General features: G+C 38.2%; 1 protein-coding gene across 4 annotated transcripts in view; it reads right to left on the reverse strand.

The window, feature by feature from the left end:
* Nucleotides 1-21,430, reverse strand: part of NAALADL2 (N-acetylated alpha-linked acidic dipeptidase like 2) — a 381,205-nt gene that overhangs the window by 120,369 nt on the left and 239,406 nt on the right. For all 4 annotated transcript variants that reach the window (XM_059855754.1, XM_059855752.1, XM_059855751.1 and 1 more), the window contains one exon: nucleotides 16,009-16,159. In XM_059855754.1, the coding sequence (XP_059711737.1) occupies nucleotides 16,009-16,159 (151 nt within the window). The remainder of the gene's footprint in view (nucleotides 1-16,008; nucleotides 16,160-21,430) is intronic.

Raw genomic sequence — 21,430 nt, forward strand, 5'->3', positions numbered from 1 at the left:
CATCAAAAATCAGTCAAAATAGTAGACAAAATAGTGTTTGAGCATCAGACTAAAAAATAAAAATCAAACATAGCTTTTGCAGTGTATGTATCAACAACTTCTTCAAAGGGAAAAGAATGAGCTCCCTCTGCATTTGAGTGGGATTTTACTAAATCTTCACAGAAAATAGCATCTAATCCAAAGGGAAGAGAGACCCTGTATGGTAATAGAGAAAATAATATAAGCAGAGGCAATGACAGCGGAGAAGGATGTGTGGACATGCATTGGCAAATTGAATTAATTCCCAAACACCCAACTTCAAATCATTTTCTGGAATGCTGTTGCACCAGCTACACAGATGTGACATTTTTTATCTCTATTCACTTGACCTTGCAGCAATTCAGAGGTGGAAAATTCCAACAAAATTCTGACTCTCAAGTCAACAGCAAAAGCCTAAAAACCTTAAAATGCCCAGAACTTTATACTGTGTCTCCAGTTCCAGGAACCTCTTCATTATTTTTATTCTAAAAAAGAAATGTCAAGTGCTTCCTAAAATTTTTACTCCATAAATTAATCTTTGTTGACTAAGAAGTTACTCCTTTTCATTTTTCATTAAATATGATAGCAACCTTTGCAAACACTTTTTATGTGTAACACAGTTGTTTTTTAAGCCATGATTTAGAAAAAGGAACATTTAATCTTATGTTAATTTGGAGCATAAGATTTCACTCTTCAGTATTTGGGCTTTTATAAAATGCACCCCAGGGCTGGAACATATCAGACCAACTAAAAGGACTTCTGGTAAACACCTCAGCCCTTCTAAAGTGGGAATTTTTGCCTTAAAAAAAAAAGTTTAACAGAAAGCAATAAAACTGTAAGTATAAAATTAACACACTTTTGATTTAGCTTCCTGTAGAGATTTGAAAGAGCCAATTTGTTGTCTTTCAAGCAAAGTAGTAATGGGCAACAAAGATTACACTGAGGAAGAAAAGAACCCGAGTTGTCAATACTATGTTGGTACAAATATATGGAAAACACATGTCCCTGAAATGCTGTAACATGCACCATTGTCATGACTGAACTGTAAATGCATTTAAAAAGCACTCATTAATTATCAAGTTTTCCAGTAATTATCTAGGATTTCCAGTATTAATGATATCCTCTACACCCTGCTGTACTCTTTAATTAAATCTAAGCAAACCCAAAAATATGTGGACAAGTTTCTGAGGGGCATCTTTCCAACAGTAATAATGAAAATAACAGAAGTATCCAATAATATAATACCTGTTTTCTAAGCAAAATTGGCTGCTGTACCCTCATACACATAAATAAGGTTTCATCCTGAATAAGCAGTGTGAATACCCTACATGAGGTGCATTCACAGCTCAGCTGTTGAAACACACAAAGTCTCAGCTGGACTATTGTTCCAACTGCAAGCCCCCAGACTAAAAATTCCAGCAGATGGGTAAAATGTAACAAAGGAACTGAAAAAGGTGGGGAGGATGTAATCTATAGCAAGTATTTAACAGTGGGAGCATTATTGTCTTCTTTATCAACACAAAAATAAAAAATTTAAGAGATGATAATTCAAAGAAAATGACTGATGGAAGCACAAGTAAAGCACACCATCCGTGGGACACAGAAGTCACTGGCCTGATATTCTCAGCCCTGACATTTCTGAAACAACTGAAGCTTTTCTTCCACAGGAGTCAGGCATTTCCTTCCTCTCTTTAGTTCAAGCAAGTTCAGAGATGCCCTGTGAACTGAACTTCTTTTCTGGATGAGCAAGTCAGTCTCTGTAATTAGAACATTCAGAGTCTCTGGCTGAGGACAATTTACTGAATAAAGCTTAGTTTTTGCAAATTGCACATGCAAGATGTTGCACAGCCACCAGCCTCAATCAGACCAATGGACTGAAGAGCCATCAGCATTTTTTAGGAAGCACTCCACAACAACTGGAGCATCATTATCTACCAGCATTGGGAGGGCAATATCAGAAGGCAATATTAGAAGCTGCAATATGTATTTCCTCCAATACACTCCCTCCAGAAGTGCCTTCTACATCTGAGACAAAGAACAGCACCGAGGAAGGGAGAACCTGAAACAGAAGTGAGATTGCTGTACACTGCCTAAACATACTGGAGCACTAATTACCCATTTGTGCTTCTAATTGGTCTCACACTCAAATCACCACAGGCACAAGTACTCAAATTAGCACCTACACCCAGTCAGAAATGCAATGTATGGGCACAATTACAGTTAGAACAAGAAGGTAATTCAGCTGCAAAAGTGCTTCTTCAAGCTTTAAATCATAACAAATATTGCTTGGTAAATTCTACTAATGCAGTTCAGTAGAGGCTAAAAATAAGCCATCCTTTCCATCACTGAAATTTAAGGCCAAAGACTTTCTTCTACCTTATTTAAAGTGTATATATGAAAAAATCCATCAACTTTTAGCTAAAGGGAAATCCATGTTTTCATATTTGGAACAGAAGCATGCTCACATCAAAATCTAGTCCAGGACACATCAGCGCCTCAGGTCTGTGTCTGGATGTTTTATGGGGATTTATTTAAACATTCATTTCTTTTACTCCCTCTGCTTTATTCTTTTATTTTCTTTTTTTTTTTTCCCCTAGCAGGATAAGACTTTCAAAAAGAGTTTAAATTCAGCATCACAAATGACAGATATAAAATATGGTTGAGTTTGAGGCAATTTCTATTATAATAATTACTAAAATATTAAACCTCTCTCCTCTATAAATATTTTTAGTAAGCTAAAACCAGTACATTTGCAATGAGATCTGTGTCATGAGGACATCTCTTACAACTCATTTACTTTCAAAGAATGACAGAAATGGTGAGGTTGGAAAAAATCCACCCAAACTCATCTAGTCCAACCTGCCTGCTGAAGCAGGGTCTCCCCAGAGCACATTACTCAGGATTGTGTCCAAACAGGTTTGGAAAATCTGTATTTAAGATGAATTTTTAAAATTTCTTTTAATTAATCACACAAAACATTATTACTGCCATTTCCACTAAAATGCACTAATGTTCTTTACATTCACACAGCAAACAAACCAAAGGGAGTGCAAAAGAAAAGCAGAATATTCCAGTGGGCAAAATGAACGAACCCAGAATTCAGTGTGTGTCTCTTCAACTAACTTTACAGTTGGGATTTTAGCTCTGTGCATTTCCTTGCACAACTCAGAAAACAGGAGCAGTAATATCTCTTCTGCTCAGGAATTCTAAATCTCAACATTTTTTTCTTTAAACATGTGACAACCAATAATTAAGCATTAAACTTGTCAGAAAAAATGACATAAAAAGTCAATAAATGTCCAAAATATGATTTTTTCTTTACTTGTAAAGCTTCCTAGATAAACTAAAATGCACATCAACTTGCTATGCTGGTTGTCCATTAGCCTTTAGAAGTTTTTTTAAGAAACAGTAATTCCAACAATTTAATTATTCAGTGAACAAGCAGTAGGTGACTGGAGTCCTGCAGGAAGATGGAATCTGGGTATTGCAAAGCCATGTTCAGCAAGTAAAAACCAATTAATATGAGGATACCTGCCTTCTTATCACCCCACTTACTGGGATATCAGTGCATTAGCTCAGCTATAATAGCTCAGCTTTGCTGGACTATCAGCCCCAGTTTAAGCAAAGCAGCTGTAAACATTTGTGTATCTGCAGATCCTGCCATGCACAACTGACTCATATTGATACAGCAGCAATCCCATACCTCAGAAAACCCAAGTGATGAATCTGACTAGATGATGCTGTGCCTCCTTCAGCACTCTCAAAAACTGCTTATGAGCTCTCAAGACCATTCCTTAAAGCAAGGGGAAAAACCAATATCATTAAGAGTTGCAGAGTATGTCAGAACACTGACTAATGTATTTCTCACGTCAGAAACCACTTAATGAAAACCCTAAAATTAGGTTTGATCCTGTCATCTTCCTCCTTGCACAGCACTGTGTGAAAAATCTTCTTTAATGCCTGCCATGTACAGGCTGTAACAACCCAAGTACCCACCTTTCATCCATCCAATTCTCTCTTTAAAGTTAAAGCACACAAAACGTTCACTGCTTCTTCCCATTCTGACAATTGCTGCTATTTTTATCCTTTAGATTGGGACACAAATGAATACTTGCCATTGTTGTAATTGCATTAGATGGACATGTTAAACCAGGTGAATCAGTCACTTCTTCCACTGCCAATTACAACAGGTGTCACAGAAGTTCTCCCCTACTTTAATTTAAATGGCTGCATCCCACCAACACACAAAGCACCTCCTTCTTTGTCCTCACAAAGACTGAAGTCCTGAAACTATGGATCAAGAGTGAAGATCAGGAAATTAATCATACAGCGTAGCTGATAGTAACAGGTGATTCAAATAATACAATACAATGGTTGATTCAAAAGAAAAGGAAAAAAAAAAAAAAGAAGCTGAGTTTTAGTTAAAATGAACATCTCATTCTGTTGATTAATGTTTTGGGTAAGAATTTAACTGTGGAAAAATCTGTGCAGTTCAGGCCAATGCTGCTTACATTTAGTCCAGTAATTTGTTTCCCTCCCAATCCCACAGACACCTTTTCCACAGGTGCTGCACACAGGGTGCACTGACCAGCTGGGCTCTAAGGGAGAGCACTGCAAGGTGCAACAGCTCTGGGGCTTTCTGGCTCCATGTCACAGTTCCCAGGTTCTTCTAGGCCATCCTGCCAGAGCTCACTTACACTGCTACTTCATGCTCATACCTGTGTCAGCAAAAACTCAGCTGTCAGGCTGAACCTACTAAAAATCTGTGTTCCCTGATGCAGAATCACAGCTCAGGTTGGAGAGGACCTCTGGAGAGCACCCAGCCCAGCCTGCTCAAAGCAGTGTCAGAGTGTCAGGAGCAGCTTTTTGGGAATCTTCTCTGGGAAAGAAACTGTCTGTGCAATCTGCTGCAGGCTCTTCCCACCCAACAGGAAATGTGGTGCTCACAGTACTCAAATATTCAACAAGGAAATAACAATGGAAAATGAAAGAAAGGATTTTTTTTTTTTCATCCTAAGGCATGGTAAGACATGAAGATTTCTGTTCACAAGCTGACCCATTGAGGTGTGCACGCCAGGAGAGGAACATGCTACAAAATCACAGCACTTTCCTGCAAGTTTCAGCTCTCCTTTTCTGCTGTAAAAGAACCATCAGGGAACAGTTTTTGTTGCAGTTTCTATGAATGGAAACTCCTGTCTGATTTTTTTTTTTATTCCATGAAGTTGAAGGAGCAATTGAGACAAAGTATTTTAATAAACAAAAGTCCTGTAGAAACAAAGAAGAAAGAACCTGACCCCAAAACAGGAAAGATATTAAAATTCAAGAATGATCTCTGCCAGGATCACAGAGATTTTAACTTAGAAATGAGTATAGATTTGTGTTCCTAAAAATTACTTTATCAAGATTTATGTTACAATTTGTAAGCCTCTTGCAGTATTTCTACATATGCTTTAGGATTTGTAAATCTATTACAGGATTTGCAATTCAACTTTTCATCTTACAAAGTAAATGAGAGATGTACCTAAATCTTATCTTAAAGCACTGATTCCTAAATTAGGGCTTCAGAGTTCACAATTACAGGTCCTTTGGGTAAATCAGAGGATAAACCCAGACTCCAGAAACACAGATGTATTTTGTTTAAGATAAAATTGCCAGAAACTCAAAGAATAAAAGTGAAGCTGTAACTTCTGGAAAACACTGTTGACCAGACTACTGCTCCTGCCTAAGTCTTTTTAGCACAGCTCTTTAACAGGCATTGCATGTTGTATTAAAACCAAAAATTACATAAAAAAGAAACCAAAAATTACATAAAAAAGCGTGAGTGATGCCTAGCAGCTACGACACCTACTCAAAATCCATGCATGTCTTCCTCATTTCTGTTCTGTTTTGGAATTTATTTATTTTTTAAATTGATTTATTAGACAGCAGCCAAGCTGCTCTATGAGGCAGGACACTTTCTCCAGTATCTGGATGTTCAGAAAGTAATGCTTTCACTTCAGAACCAGTATACTCATAGAAAAAAAGAGGTAAGAGCATCTAATTACCTAAGATGACTCCAAAGTAAATAGCAATAGTTATTTAGTACCTACATTTTTTGGTACTTCTGAATTTCATGCAATCCAGCCCACCCCTTTTAAAAAAAATAACAGAACAAACAAACAACAACAGTAACAAAACCAAACCAAAAAACCCAAAAAACTACCAAAAGTACTTCAATGAAATGACCCAGATAACATTTATACAACTCTCCTTGCACGAGTCACCTGATGTTAACTCAAGACATTTTCCACTCATGCTATCTTTGTATTCCCTTTCAGGGAAATTTGGAGACATTGCTCAAGAATGCAGCACCATGCCAGGTGTTGTATCTCATTTTTCAGAGAGCAGCACATTCCACTACTGGCCCAGAGAAATATTTTGCCTCTTACCAGCAAAACTCAAAGACATTGCAGCAGTTTTGGGAGGGAGCAGAGTAACCTAAAAGGAATTAATTCTTAGTTTTACCTCACCTTTGCACCTAATTTACTACTACAGTAAGGAAAATGGATTTTATACAAAAATTACCATACAAAAATTACTGCTGCCCACGTTGTAACTGCAAAAGGCTTGGCAACATGTGGTTCAGTTCTTCCAGAGTATGCAAAATACTGCTGAAAATCCCTTGCAGTCATGGAATAAACTAGGCTTGGCAGAAATCACTAAGTGAACTAGCTGAAAGACCACTGATGCTTAGAAATCAAAAAAAAAACCCAACAAACCTAGGCATTTTAAAATATGAGTAAGCCAGCTATTCTAAATTTAGCCTCTTTGTCATGAGCATTACACCAGAAAGGAATAGACTGTCACCACGTGTCAGCTTTAGCTGACATCTGCTAGAAGAAGGAAAAAAATTCCCTCCAAGTTAGGCAGCACAAGCTGCCTAATTTGTTCATTATATATTTTGTAAAGGGTGGTCCCTATAGCACAATATTTTAAATAAATATGCAGATCATTATATTATTATTCTAAAAGATCTATGACATCAAGGAGGTTTTAAATAACCCAAGGGGCTTCACTCTTTTTTTTGTTCATTAACTCAATAGACCCACCTGTCAGCTATACAAAATCACAATATAAGAAGTATTGGAAGTTACACACACTTTGTGCAAATGCTTTTCTTAATTGAAACTGAAACAGTTCTCAAAGTTTCACAGGTTTATCAAAAGAATTCTCATTACCTGGTTCTGCACATGAAAAACATATCAGAAAAACAGAAGCCTCTACCCACCACACAGGAAATACTGACTGGCACCTCTGCATACAGGATAATCCAAGAGCACTGAAGAAACCAGGGTGGTGAGCTGTGACTGCCTCCTTGTCAGACACTCTCTCACTTGTATGAAATTCTCTGATACTGCACAGCTGACCCTTGGTGTTTTCTCCAGCAGTATCCTATTCCCAAAACAAAGCTCCATGTTTTCACAGAGCAAACACCAGAACTTTTTAATTTGTTTCTGTAGAGGAAAGGAAAGAACACATTTGGATCAAACCTGGTGTAGTCTCTGATTGCAGAAAGCAGTCCTGCACTTTGTACCAGCAACAGTAAACTCATCTAAAGCCCCTTAGAAGTCCCCACACCTCCAGGTTTGCTGAGTGAATTTAGGCAACTGTCTGCACTGGCTCCTAACATCACACCTAAAGACCGTGCAGGCAGAGGAAGCTCCACTCATCCATGGATCACCACTAGACAAGATTCCTCACTTCTTCCCTATCCAAATGGATTTTCCAAGGCTACATTCTGCCATACCTAAGGAATCTTCACCACCCAGACTGCAGCTAAGTAGGCTGTGATAATGAGCATCTGACAGGTTGAACAAAGAGCTTAAGAGAGCATTAGCTGGAGGAAAATGCAAATTCATTCATCAGCCCAGCTGGCCTGGGAACCCTGAGTGATGAGGGAGCTCATGGACGTCACACTGAGGTCATAAAGATCTTGGAAAGTTCATGCTGATGGGAAGAGATTTATGAGGACATGGTGAAAGCAAATATCACTTCCATCACCTTTGAGAAGGTGGATCTGGATCAATCATACATGAGTCACTGTGAGGGTGTCAGAACAAATAATCTTGGAAATAATTTCCAAAAAATATGAAGGACAAGAAGATCACTGGGAGTGGTATGAAGCTGACTAATGGAATGGAGCATTTGACATATAAAGAGAATTTGAGAGACACAGAATTGTTTACTCTTGAGCAGAGAAGACTTGTGGGGAATCTCATCAAAATGTGTAAATAATTGATGGGGGTGTGGAAGACTGGAGCCAGTTTGTTCTCCAGAGGTGTTCAGGGGCAACAGGCACAAACTGAAATAAAAGAAATCCCCCTTAACAGAAAAAAACCCTAACTATTTTATGGTGACAGTAATCAAGGATTCAAAGTTGTACATGTGCTTGGAGATGTTGCAAACCCAACTGGAAAATGACCCAGGAAACTTGCTCTAGGTGACTGCTTTGGGCAGGTGGCTGGTCCTTCAACAATCTCCTCAGGTCCCTTTGCAAGCTCAAGCATTGTCCAATTCTTTTCTCCTGTAACCTCTTAACTGACACCAGGATCAAGGATATCCCAAGCACTCCATGATCCACCATACCTTGGAGAACAGTGTCACTGAAATCAACCCCTTCCTCTTTCCCACCCACACCACCTCTTGCCAGGTCTCCTGGGCAGAGCATTTTTCTGTCTCTGAAAGGAAAACACTGCAAATCTAAAAAACAAAACAAAACACCCTCCCCCCCCCACCCCCCCCCAAATAAAAAAAACCCACCAAAACTAAATCCAGCAGAACTATCTTTGAAAAGTACAAGCAAAATGCTTTGGAAAATTGGCCAAACCCAAACTGCAGTGAATTACTCATGTCTTTCAGAGCTCTGCAGATGAATACTACATAATATGATAGCACTCATTTATGCAACGATGAAATACTTTCCACATCTCCATTTCAAGATGATTAGGTTTTCTTTTGGGGGAGTTCCTACCTGTCTGAAAGTAGGAAGAGGTGCTATTATCTTTTTAATGCAGCTGCTGGATATGGTAAAGCAGTGGGCTGGAACAGAGATCAAGTCATGTTAAAGATGCTTTGGTTTAGTCTGGCTTTCAGTATTCCAACATCACCAGGAAAAAAAATCAATTATAAAAGTAATTATATCTTTAATTGCTTAAACAATCAGCCAGTTTACTTTATGGTGCTCTTGCTACTGAGCAGGTGAACTTGCAGGAGTTACGTTGTGGTATCCCAACTTCAGCACAGCACTGGAAGGATAAAATACCACAGTAATACAGACATTTACCAATGTATGAGAGAGAGAGGCAAGCTTTATAAGGAAATATTATTCCAAATATATATACATATATTAAAAAAAAAATATATATATATATAAAATCTGCTTTATCTTTCTGTAAGTGGTATCTATTCTGGTTCTGACATTTTTCCCTTTTAGACAGAATTAATGCTGAATCTGACCAGAGTTTGAACTTTGAGACAGTCGTGTTTCTGGCAATTACAGCACCATTAATAATTATGTATAGATAATAATCTACCAGAAATGCCTGTCTTTTTCTCTGACATGTCATCTTAGCAGCATGCTTGAATAAAACACAGTCTTCTTCAAAAACTTGCTTTGTACATACAAAATCAATTAGAAAAAGGCACAACTTACAGGGAATTGGGTCCAAAATGGTCAAATTGTTCAACCACATACCTTTCACCTCTTCCCTATATTTTATCAACTTTGACATAGAAAAATTCAGTTTTTTAAAAAAATTTAAAAATAAATTAACATCTTTTCAAAATCTCCTTTCTGTGTACAAAACTAAATTTATACTTAATAAACCACTAAAGGCAGCCTAACTTTACAAAAACATTTTGCCACCGGGCATTTCTTTTGATTGAACCTAACATTTCATTGAAAAATTAACAGCCAGTTTTAAATCTATACTGTTTTAACAGTCTTGTTTGGAGAGAATCTTAAATTCTGACAAGTATAATTGTTTTAGAATGTACAATGTATCACCTGCAATGGAAGAAGGTGATGATTAGACTCAACTATTAGAAAGAAATACAGGAAAGATAGGCATAGCACACTGAGGTTGTTCTACTAGAATACTACAATCAGAGTTTTGGAGCTTACAAAACCAGGAAAGAACACAGAAAGTAATGCTACAGAAGGGTGTCAAGTAGCAAAGTGGCCACAGAGTATGTGGCCCATAAAAAGAAGCCTCCCATCCCAAATTTGTGCAAGGACAACAGATTTCAACCAGACTCTGCAGCAGCAGGTTCCAAGACACCAGCTGGGTGCACTGCCACGCAGTGATGTTTGCTGTTTTGTGAGCACATAGTAAATCAGCTCACTTGCACAAATTTTGCTGGGCTGAAGTATGCCAGTAAAGCTATGGCAGGATTCATTGCAATCATGACTGCACAAAAGGTTCAAATAGTCCAAATTCACTTGTGAGTGGGGTAGCTTCAAAAGTCTAATCTGGACTCCATTTAAAATGTTATTTTTGTTGGATGAGAGAAAAAGCAGCTTCACTGGAAAACATTCTGTAGTGAGTCGCAGCTGTTTAGTAGTAGTTTGAAACAGTCTGAAATGTTGAAAACATTGACAAGTCCTCTGCAACTTCTAAGGCATCAGGAAGAATTTAGTCATTCTGTTTTCCACTGAGCTGATTTTGCAGCATAGGAAGTGCTGATTTGCTGTTTTCAAATAATCTGGTCTTCATCACTTGTACATTCCATTTCTCTGATAGATTCAAATTTTTTAATAACTTTCTGCTTGAAACTGAGGGAAGTTTTGACCATATGTTTCATGATGGCATTTGCAAAAGTCAAATGATAAAAACAGTGCTAGCAAGCTATTCCAGTATCATTGCCAGTGATTTCTCCTCCCTTTTTCTAATACTCTAATTAATACAATCACAATGTTTTCAACTCAAATTTGCTTCCAAGAAAAAAATATAGGCAGCAGTAGAATATATAAAGTGATTTCTGATATGCAATTCAGAGGTCCACACACTCAAACCTGTGAGTCTAAAATATCTCAATGTCCAACTAATTCTCTCAATTTTAAATACATGCAAACCTAACTGAAATCCAGAGAGGAGGAAAAACTAAAAACTAAAACCCACAAATCCAAAAATCTCCGAGCATGTAATTTGATACTTACCTAGAAGCTTACTTGCTTTATTATATCCTGAAAAATCTCAAGAGGCAGATCATGGATTTAGACACCTCTTGAACCATTAGTGATACAGATATTATTGAAAATCTGCTGAAATTACTGCCTGTTGCTACTACAGTATTCACTGTTCAAAGGCCAGTATTTTCCAAGGACTTACCTCTCTATTGCATTAGCACTGATTTTTGTTCATACAGAAAATAACACAGTATATCTGATGGAGCAGTGTAGTTGGTCTGATAAACTCTGCATTTTTTTATGGCAACCACTGAAATTATGTAGTAAGTCCAAAACAGAATGATCAAGAGTACATGTAAACATATATATGCACACCTAAATTGTAATATCAGACTTTAGCTTTTCTTTCTCCTCAGCTTCAGTGTGTCCTCAAGGAAAATCAAAGCACAGTACACAGAAGCCTGACTGTAGACAGTCATGTTGCAACAAATTATCTTTGCATTTCATTTATCCAATGCTGTTAGCAGAAAGAAAACACAAATTTTGAAAAAGAAAAGAAAAAAAAATATTCCCAGAATCATTTCCACAGCCACAGAGGCAAGCACAGAAAATAGATTATTGTGACTGTGTTTTGTTTTCAAAAAGAGCAGACAAACCAGGACTGAGGACATCTTGTAAAAAGTCATGATGATTTATAACAAACCATTTTAGAACATATGTTGCATATGCATGGTTAAAACCATTACACAATGTTCTATTTCCCAGCTAACTTCTGCTCAGCTGCTGGCTTCAGAGGAGTAAAGTATCATGAAGTGAAGGACAGAAAGGACAAACTGAGGCATCAGGCAGGGCACACCAAACCTACAGAATCACAGGGCTGACTAAAAAATGAACAGGGACACACTTCCATCCCAGCAAGCACCACTTACCCACACTCCAAGCAGTGGCAGCAGTTCCTGTGGTTGCTGTAGAACTGGCTAAGCTAAATTAAAGAATGGCACATTTCTGAAGAGGTAAGTGTCACGGGGTTTTTATGATGCATATTGGGCGCTGAAATTTTGTTGAACTGAGTGTGGTTCCAGCTTCCAGACCCTACCCAGCCACACTCTCATTATCCCTATTCCACAGGGTAAGAGGAAAGTAAGATGGAAAAGATCACTGATCAGGGCAAAGACTGAGAGATCACTTATCAATTACCACCATGGGCAAAACAGTGTCAGCAACTGCCAGGTAAAATAGATTGGGATAGTGAGAAACAAACCTGTCACCCTGCACTTTTCCAGACTCAGTTTCACTCCCCTGCCTGTCCAGCAACCTTGTCCCTTCTTAAATACACTTCCAGAGCATCACTGTCTTTGCTGATGGCCTCAGCTGTGGCCTGCAGTAGATCAAATCCTTAACAATTCCTTGCCTTCCTTGTCCCTGCCTCTGAGATCAAATCCTATTACCAGTGTCTGAGGAATGCTCATGTCAATTCTTCTGTCTGAATAATGTGCACTATTCACAATTCCAGGGATTTCCAATGTCACATTTCCCATGTCACTGATTCTTTCCCCCAAATTCCTGTGATATGGCTCATGTGACCAGCTGTTAACCATAACCTGAACCATGCATGACTTCCAAACACACCCCTTTTTTCTTACTGCTATAACCTCTGCATAACAATTCCCTAAAACAACATTACACTTCAAACTCCAGCTGATACCATAAGATTGTATTTTACAGCTGTTATATTTCAGCATTTAAAAGCTCACAGTATTTTCTGTGATGCCATCCGAACTCTTCATGAAATAATTTCTATTCCCCCTGTGCACAGATAGGGATTCTATCATGAGGCACCTTATCTCATGGGCAGGGTTCATAGTGCTTATCACAATGCCACTTTTCTATTTACATAGTAGGATTGACAAATAGATTCTATTCCATATTTTTGTTTACTGAGCCATTTCCTGTGTGGAAACAAATTTGATTTGGAACAGCTCTGAAGTCTAGCAATGGAGAAATCCAATATGTGTCTGTCATACAAAGGTGGGTGAAAGGAAGTGCAGCAGTCAAAAAGTCAAAATGGAAAACTAGATGGGGAAAGCACTCAAGTTTTACACTATTCTTCTAAACTTTAGTTTCAAGACAATTTTTGCTACACAAGTCTCTTATTTCCTCAGCAAGCTTCTTAATCCTGTATGATTACTTCCTTGAGTTCCACCCCCTGGATCCATTTCATTTCAAAAGCAGCAACACAGAAGAAAGATTTTTAAAAATGAAGGACACTTGTCTTTAGCAGTCACAATCACAAAGAGAGAAATGATGCTCACAAAGCATTCTATGATTGTTTCAGGACTGATAGGATTGGAAGAGTCTTAAGAACAGAAGAATTAAATTATGAAACAGAGCTGCAGAAACTTTCACATAAGTGCTGTTCACTTCCCCTTCTCATCATTACTTTTTCCCCTTTGTTAAACAGAGATCAATAAAATGATTCTGCTCATAGGTAGTTGGCATCTCAAACCCATCCTCAAGCTATTTCTATACATTCAAGATGATTCATATGCAGAACTGCAGCATTTAATCTTTATGAAACAGAAAATGTGAGCTGAAACCTCATGAGAACTCCAAAATTCTCTCAGAACTATTACATAAATCCCATTTTAAAATGTTGTCAACTTTGAGAAAAGATCTGTAAATTATACCCTTTCCTGAAGATTTTTTTTCCTAGGAAAATACTGAAGCATTCCAGTACTCTGATACCACTGAGAAATTTGTTTTCAGACTAAAAGAACAGGAGAAACAAAGGCAGCAGCACGAAAATCCAAGCTTCCTACCTTTTATTCACCAAGTACAAGACTAGCTTTGGATCACTCATCCTACCAGGAATTTCCCAGTAAAAGGGAGAATGCTGGTAGGAGCAGCCTGGAGCTTGTGATAGTAACAGTTCTTCTGGCAAAGTGTGAAGTGCAGATGGTGTCAAAGATATGCCAATAACTTAGGCAGGAGCTTCCAATAAAATCTCTTGTAGTGCTTATTACACTCTGTGAATCAAAGTGAAAGGGGCAGCCCAGGCTCTCTGGCTCCTTTATCCCACACCAGGCAGTTTAACCACTGTACATCCAAGTGCATCCCCAGGGAAAAGCCTGCACTCCAGATGCACTTCTGTCTGTCCCAGGCAGGAGCTACCTCTAAGCAAGTCAATTCACAGTCTCCAGAGAAGCAAAATCACCATCAGAAACAGAGGAATTACTTCCATCTGATCTACCTTCCAGTGACACAACCATAAAAACAGAAAAAAAAAAAAAGGGTTTTCTCAAGTGTTCCTTTGAGCTCCTTCCAGCTCATCATGGCACTCAATGATCAAATCATCTTCAGCATGATAACCTGCTCCTGCCTATGAACATTGCTCAGAGATTTCAAACCACAGACAAGCCATACTAAGGCTTCTACCAGAAACCATCAATGCACTTGTAACACCATTGTCCATATAATTATGCTTCTCTTTCCCAAACTGGAGATTGGAATGCACACTGCAGATGAGATAATTTACTGACAGAAAACTAACACATAAGGTTTAAACACTGAAGTGGCATCTTCATGTTGGTGTATCTGTTTTAATTAGCTTTACTTTTCATGTAGGGTAAATAAAACATTCAGGAGTCAGCCAGAAAGAGACACCACAAACTGTTTTTCAAATAGCTCCATGAAATGAGCAAGAATAAAGCTTGAAGAGTGTTATATTTACCTCTGTAGCTCCCAGGGCACTTTTAAGAACACTGGGTCAGGTACACTGAGACATTGAGAAAATGTGCAATTTCTTTCCCACTGAGCTGTCAAGGCATTCATGCTGTGAATAGCTAACACCCTTCTTTGACAACCAGGCAAATATTTCTATTTTCTGCCATTCTAGGCATGACGTATCTCCACGTTGCCTCAGTTGATTTAGTGCCAATTCAAGTCAAACTTTAGATGTCTGAGCCAGGAAGTGGACAAAATATTCTTGATGAAGCCTTGTCAAAAAATCATAGACTGCTGCTTAATACATTTCCAAATAGTTAGATAGTAAAAAGGGCTGCAAAGCTGAAAAAGCTGCAGAGAAGCAGAGCACACACTCACTGAACAGCCAGAGTGGAGATTCAAGCAGCACGTACAAGTCAAACAAGCTGCTGCTTCTATTTATTGTTAACATTAGTGCAAAAACATCCCACATAAAATTATATAAGATGATGTTGTTCCTTGAGACTGTGTTGCTCCTTGAAATCAATTCTGTATTTCCCAGCTTTCAAAAATACATGTATTTAGAGAAGCATAATTAATAACCAAGTCTATCTGGGCAAGGCTAAATGAACACACCCTATTCAAGTGACAGTAGCATATAGGTACTATAAACATTATTTTCTCTAAATACTTTAAAAATATAAGTATCTAATGCCATTTCACTTGCACCTACTGACCAAAATGTTTCATTTCTGATATTATGAAAGAGGAAGGCAGAATGAAGGGAATAATTCTTTCAGTGGGGACAGATCCTAGATCAGTACTTCACACTCTTGGCTTTTGGCCGTGGGATAAGAAAAGACAGGTAGTAATAATGGTTCAGTGTGTGAATACTGAAATACAAAACACAATAAACTACTGAGAGTGCAGCCTTTGTGCCAAGAATTTAAAGCACTTTTGAGACTGGATTCCATCCTTTAAACCATGCTGCACTACACAGTGATTCCTTACTCAGAGCCTCTCTTTCCAGCAAGATTTGGTTTAGTGTTTGAACTCCCATTCTTGCAATCTACAGAGAATTAAAATGCACATGAAGTGACTAAGCCCTGACCAGTACTTACCAATACTGGCATAACCAGGCGTGGATGGATCTCCCCCACTGTTCAAGGAGACCATAAAAGCTTTATCAGCAAGGTCTGCAGTCTTTGGCAAGTCACAAGGATCAGTGTAAACGAGAACACCACCAAACCCTGCCTCTTCCAGCAGAGAAAGCTGAGGGAACAAAGCAACACAGACGACCATTAACAACAACAGTGTCAAAAAACATCTTTTTTTTAGTTCCTGCTGAGATAGAAGCTTTCCCATGCACCATGTTCTTACCACAGATTGCTCTGTACTAAGCTGCACTGCCAAAGTGATTGTAGCACCTTAACAGTTTTTTTTATGACATAAACACCATCTAGAAAATGCCTCAATTTTGAAAATAATGTCACTAAAACACCTTGAGTTGACCTTCCCTATTTTCCATGTTTTTATGTGCAAGATTTTCTTGCTCAGTTTACCTCTTCAAGGACACAGCACATACTGCATGCTTGCCTACACTAGCATCAGGATTTCTGGACACAGTTACTCTTCAGTTAAGAGAGAAAACAGGAGTTTACAGAACATTAAAAAGAATGAAATTAAATTTGAAAATCCAGTCTATCTAACCCAAATGTTTGGATCTGCCCCTGTCAGACAAATAGCTTTTATTTTGTCTCATCAGAACATCAAAGTTTGAGTTGGAACTGGCAATTAGAGTTTCCAAATATCCACAGATCTGGGCTGGAATATCAGGCAAACTTCCCCAAAGTCAAGGACAAAAGCATCCAAGTATCATAACCTGCAGCAGCTTTTTTGACTGGAAAACCTCAGGTTTTTCTTTCATAGACAACTGTAAAATAAGAGGATTTCAATCCAAAATGGCCAAAATCAAATTGTACTGTGGCAAATACTCCCATGAAATTAGATGACCTTTCTGTGTGATGCTCTGCATATTTGGAATTGACTGAAGACTACTCACTGCCACAAAGCTATATTAATTTTTCAGACAGAAATAATTCAGGTATTAAAGAATTATCTTACTATTCACTGGGCTGCTCTACTGATGACTTTCCTAAAAAAATGTTTCCAAATGGTCTGAGGAATGACTGCAGGTATATGATGTTTCTACACAACTGCAATTTCACAGGAACCTGAGGACTTTTTACTACACCTCCGTTTCTCAGTCCAATTGTCTTCTTCCTTCTACATTTTAGAACCTTCTTTTTCTTCTTGTGTATGTATATAATTTTCAATTTATCTCCTAGCTGCTGGTATTAAGGAATGTTTATGCACAGTTCTTGGTGGCTTTACAAGTATGTAAATTAAATGAATATATGGCATTCAGTCTGAGCCTCATAAGCATTTGGTGTTCAGTTCTGCTCTACTCGACAGCTAAGACAGAAAAATAGAAAAAGAGCAGCCTAATATTTGCAATATGCTAAAAATAGCAGAGTACTATTTGCCATTTCTGTAAGTAAATGTATCTAATATTGTGCTTTGCCAAGCCCTTGACAGTCGTCTTGCATTCAGATATCTTGAATTCAGATAAGCAGATGCAAGTTGAACCTGTGAGTCACTCAATCCTACCTATCTTACACAAACAAGCAATCCACAGATGAAAAGGGATTCTTTGAGAGAACTCTAGTCAGATGAGTAGGAGAATGAGAAGGTGATTAGCTCAGATGCAAAAATATATTCCAGACCTTAAATGTAATGCAGGAATAGGGATTTCCCAAACGGTAGGTTCATTTATTATTGTTTTGTTCTGTTTCAAATTCATGTTTGTATTCAGATATTCAGACAGGATTTGATTGCACAAAAAGTGGGGTGGGAGAACTAGGGACACATCATAGCTAAATGATGTAACAGGCAGGATTTAAAATAGCTATCACCTTTTCCTGCCTCCATATCCAGTATCTTTTTATTAATCCCTCGTTTATTTAGTAGCACACAAAACAGGAAAGATAGATTTTTTTTTTTTAAAGAGAGTTTTAAAAACTTTGCACTTTTAAAAAATCACTATTAAATTCCTCAGTCTTAGTGAGAGAAAGTAAGAACACGTCTGCTATTCACAGAGTGCAGCAACCACTGCTGCTATGGCTACAATCTCTAGTAAGGAGTTGTGTCACACATGTGAAATTACAAAACAGCTTTCAGATTTCAGCTATAATTGCTGCTTTTTAACTTTACAATAGTGACAGCACAACTACATCAACAATAAATGTGCATTGTTGATTCCATTTTCATCTTAAAGACGTCAACACTTTACCAGCCATAAATTGTCCGAGCACAAAGAAGCCAAAGAAGGTTCTGCATGCTTTTTTACAAGGCAGAAGATTGCAAATTAATTCCTTCAGGTAAACCAGTGCACATCTATTCAAATGAATGGATTCTTTTAGATTACAAAACCATCCAACAGCAAAATCTGCTCCTTATGATTTTGGATGTATGCATTGTCCCTCTCCCAAAGCCATAAACATCTCAGAACTAACTGGAAGCAGCAGAACCCCTGAAAACAGATCCTGGTGCCCACTGTTAACCCTTTAGTTATTTATGGCTGTTTAAGTCCTCCGTGTTTAGAGTGACCTTAAAAAATGTGACTGTTTCAATTCAGTATATTAAATCACCCCATAAAACATTCTGGACTCAATTTAATCTAATGTGAGACACCTGCTGCTTTACCAAAGGCCCTGTCGTGTACCTGGGGACAGTTTAGCCTTGTAAACGCTACACACCACCAGGCACCATTAAACTGCCTTTTAAAGATGATATGGCTGAAGCAGTGAAGAGAGAGACTGCAACAGTCTATAGAACTCAGTTTGGCTCCAAGGGGAAAACTCAATGCTGCTTCTCCATTTTAACTGCACCATCGCTGAGATGTGGCAGAGGAAACATTTCCCTTTTGCACTGACACACAGGTAACAGACCCCAGGTCCCTGCTCCACAGTTCAGACAAGCTTTACTGTGGCACTTTGGCCAAAACCTACTGGCAGATACTGGGTCTGAAATAAGCAAGCTGAGCATGACTATTGGCTGAGGAAAAAGAAAAGAAGTAACAAGAAACAGGGGCCACTGCCTTTCACAGGTGGCTTGAGTGTGTTTTAGCTCACCTGTGTGCACCTGAATGAACACTTAATTAGAGATTATATTAATAATCTGAACACAGAAAAACCCAACCAAAGAGAACAGACTGCAGCCTCTGTGAATCTCCAGCATCATGAGCTGCCCATCAGTGACTGATGGTAAGCAGGGAAGCAGTGCAGCAGGTACTAGCCTCAAGCTGTATTTGTTATCTTCCACCTGTGTGCAAAGTCTGACCCTCTGAAGATCTTTTCCCCTGCTCTCTTCTTCTCAGCTGAGACCATCCTTGCACCTTGTAAGCACCACACAGCACAAAACCAATCAGGTAATCAGCCTTCATTTTTTTCTAGGGGCTACACTGGACTGGTTACCTGCTAACCCCAGAGCTTCAGAAAATTAGAAACATGCCCACTGAGGCATGGAGCTGCTCCAGCAGTACCCTCTCTTTCCAGCTGAAAATAAAGTGTGACTGAAGCAGCACTACTCTGATGTTCTGTGCATGGGAGCCACATCTGGGCTTAAGTTTAAGCTGTCATTTCATGGGCAGAGAGCAGAAAATCACATCACACTTTGGTCTCACCTGGATTACAGCAACCATGAGTACAGAGGGTTTCCTACACTATTCTCTCACTGCAGCTGAACAGCTTGGATCCTGTTTCTAGAACCTCTGATCCAGCAAGACTCCAATGTTTAAAGATAATTAAATAAGCATGGCATCTTTTCCCTCCCATTTGTTGATTCCCAGCAACAGTTCTGCTACAAATAATTTAGAAAGTAGCAATACATGATTTTTAACAGTGATGGTAAACAATGCTTATGAATGCACCAGGAAAAAAGAAAAAAAAGATGATGCAAGTACCTGTGGGTTATATCAACCTGCTAATTGCATTTGAAATAGCTTCTCATTATTAGCAATTCTTCTCACCATATTTGCAAGTAGTTCCAAAATATGGACAAACTTTCTGAGAACCCCCTGCACAAACAATTCTCCCTCTCGTGGTGTTCACAGTATCAGCAGTGCAGTTTGTGCTTTATGAGGTACAACACCAGCCCTATTACTGACAAATATTGCCTAAGACCCCTTTCTAAGCTTGTCCATTTATGTGTCCTGATTCACAGAAATGACTGAGCCACTGATTAGTTGGCACAGAAAACTTATTTCACAGGAGGAAATATCTCAGTATATTTCCTGCAAGTTTAGTGAAAATGGGATCTTGAGCAGACAAGAGGCAGATGCTGTTAATACTTGACTGAGAGGCATTAATAAAAACTGAAGAGTTTACTCCTTAATGGAAGGGGGAAAAAACATGGAAGAAATCAAGAGACAGAGTGACAGATGTGAAGGAATACAGAAACTTGTCCACAGATTAGACACCACAGAATCCAGCCTCAAGAAACAGAGCTGTGAAAAACCTGTTCACTAATCCATAGAACAACCTGTTCTTTTATTGACTGATACATTATTTAAGATAAAGCAGTTCAGTGCAAGATACACTGGCTTACAATTCTATATAGCAAGTGACTCTGCCATCATGGAAGGTTCCACTCTTACTCAAAGCAAGTAGCAGTGTGGAAAATTTGATTTAAAATACAGCAACTTCCAAACACATTCCACCACATGTAGAGAGATTTTCAAATCAAATGTTAGTGCTAGGGAAAAAAAAACATCCAGATCTCTTTATTTTACTATAGGGGCTGTTATTCTATTGACTGTTATTAGAGTCAATAGAAATCCAGGGGCATTTTCTTATCTAATTCTGCTTTCAACTCTTTCAATCCTTACATGATAGTAAATGAAACAATATAAATTAGCTGCACAACAGTATTTAGGAGTTCTCTTCTATCTTGGTATGTATCATGTACTATGATAGGATATCTTAAAGTCTACATTTCAAAAAGCCCTTTAAGCACACCTTGATGTCTGAAGCCCAAAATGCCAAAAAAAATGTAGTTCTCATCTTCACAAGTCCCTTATGTGAATGGATTCCACACTACTGAAAGTGTATCCTCACTCCTGTACACAGATAATCACACTAATAGATAATATAAGCCTGCTCACTGAAACTTTTTAGAGGTTTCTGAAGGTTTTTCTATATCAAAAATATGTCTGTGTCTGGTAAAGTAACAGAACCCTAAATAAAGAGATAAAACATGCTTTGGCTACAAGCACTTAAGGAGTCTTAAGGAGATTTTTTTATTTTAAACACTTAAATGGCAGTTTACACTACCTAAATCTCCTTAAAGCTGCACACAAAATTGTAAAGATTGTATTTTACACAATGACTGCCTAAGTGTTAATGACATCACAGATAATTAGACAACAAAGCCCTTTAAGTGTCAGCTACTGACAGCAAAGTTAATTTGGGATCATGTTGTTAC

This window comes from Haemorhous mexicanus, chromosome 10, assembly GCF_027477595.1.
Source record: "Haemorhous mexicanus isolate bHaeMex1 chromosome 10, bHaeMex1.pri, whole genome shotgun sequence".
Taxonomy (NCBI): domain Eukaryota; kingdom Metazoa; phylum Chordata; class Aves; order Passeriformes; family Fringillidae; genus Haemorhous; species Haemorhous mexicanus.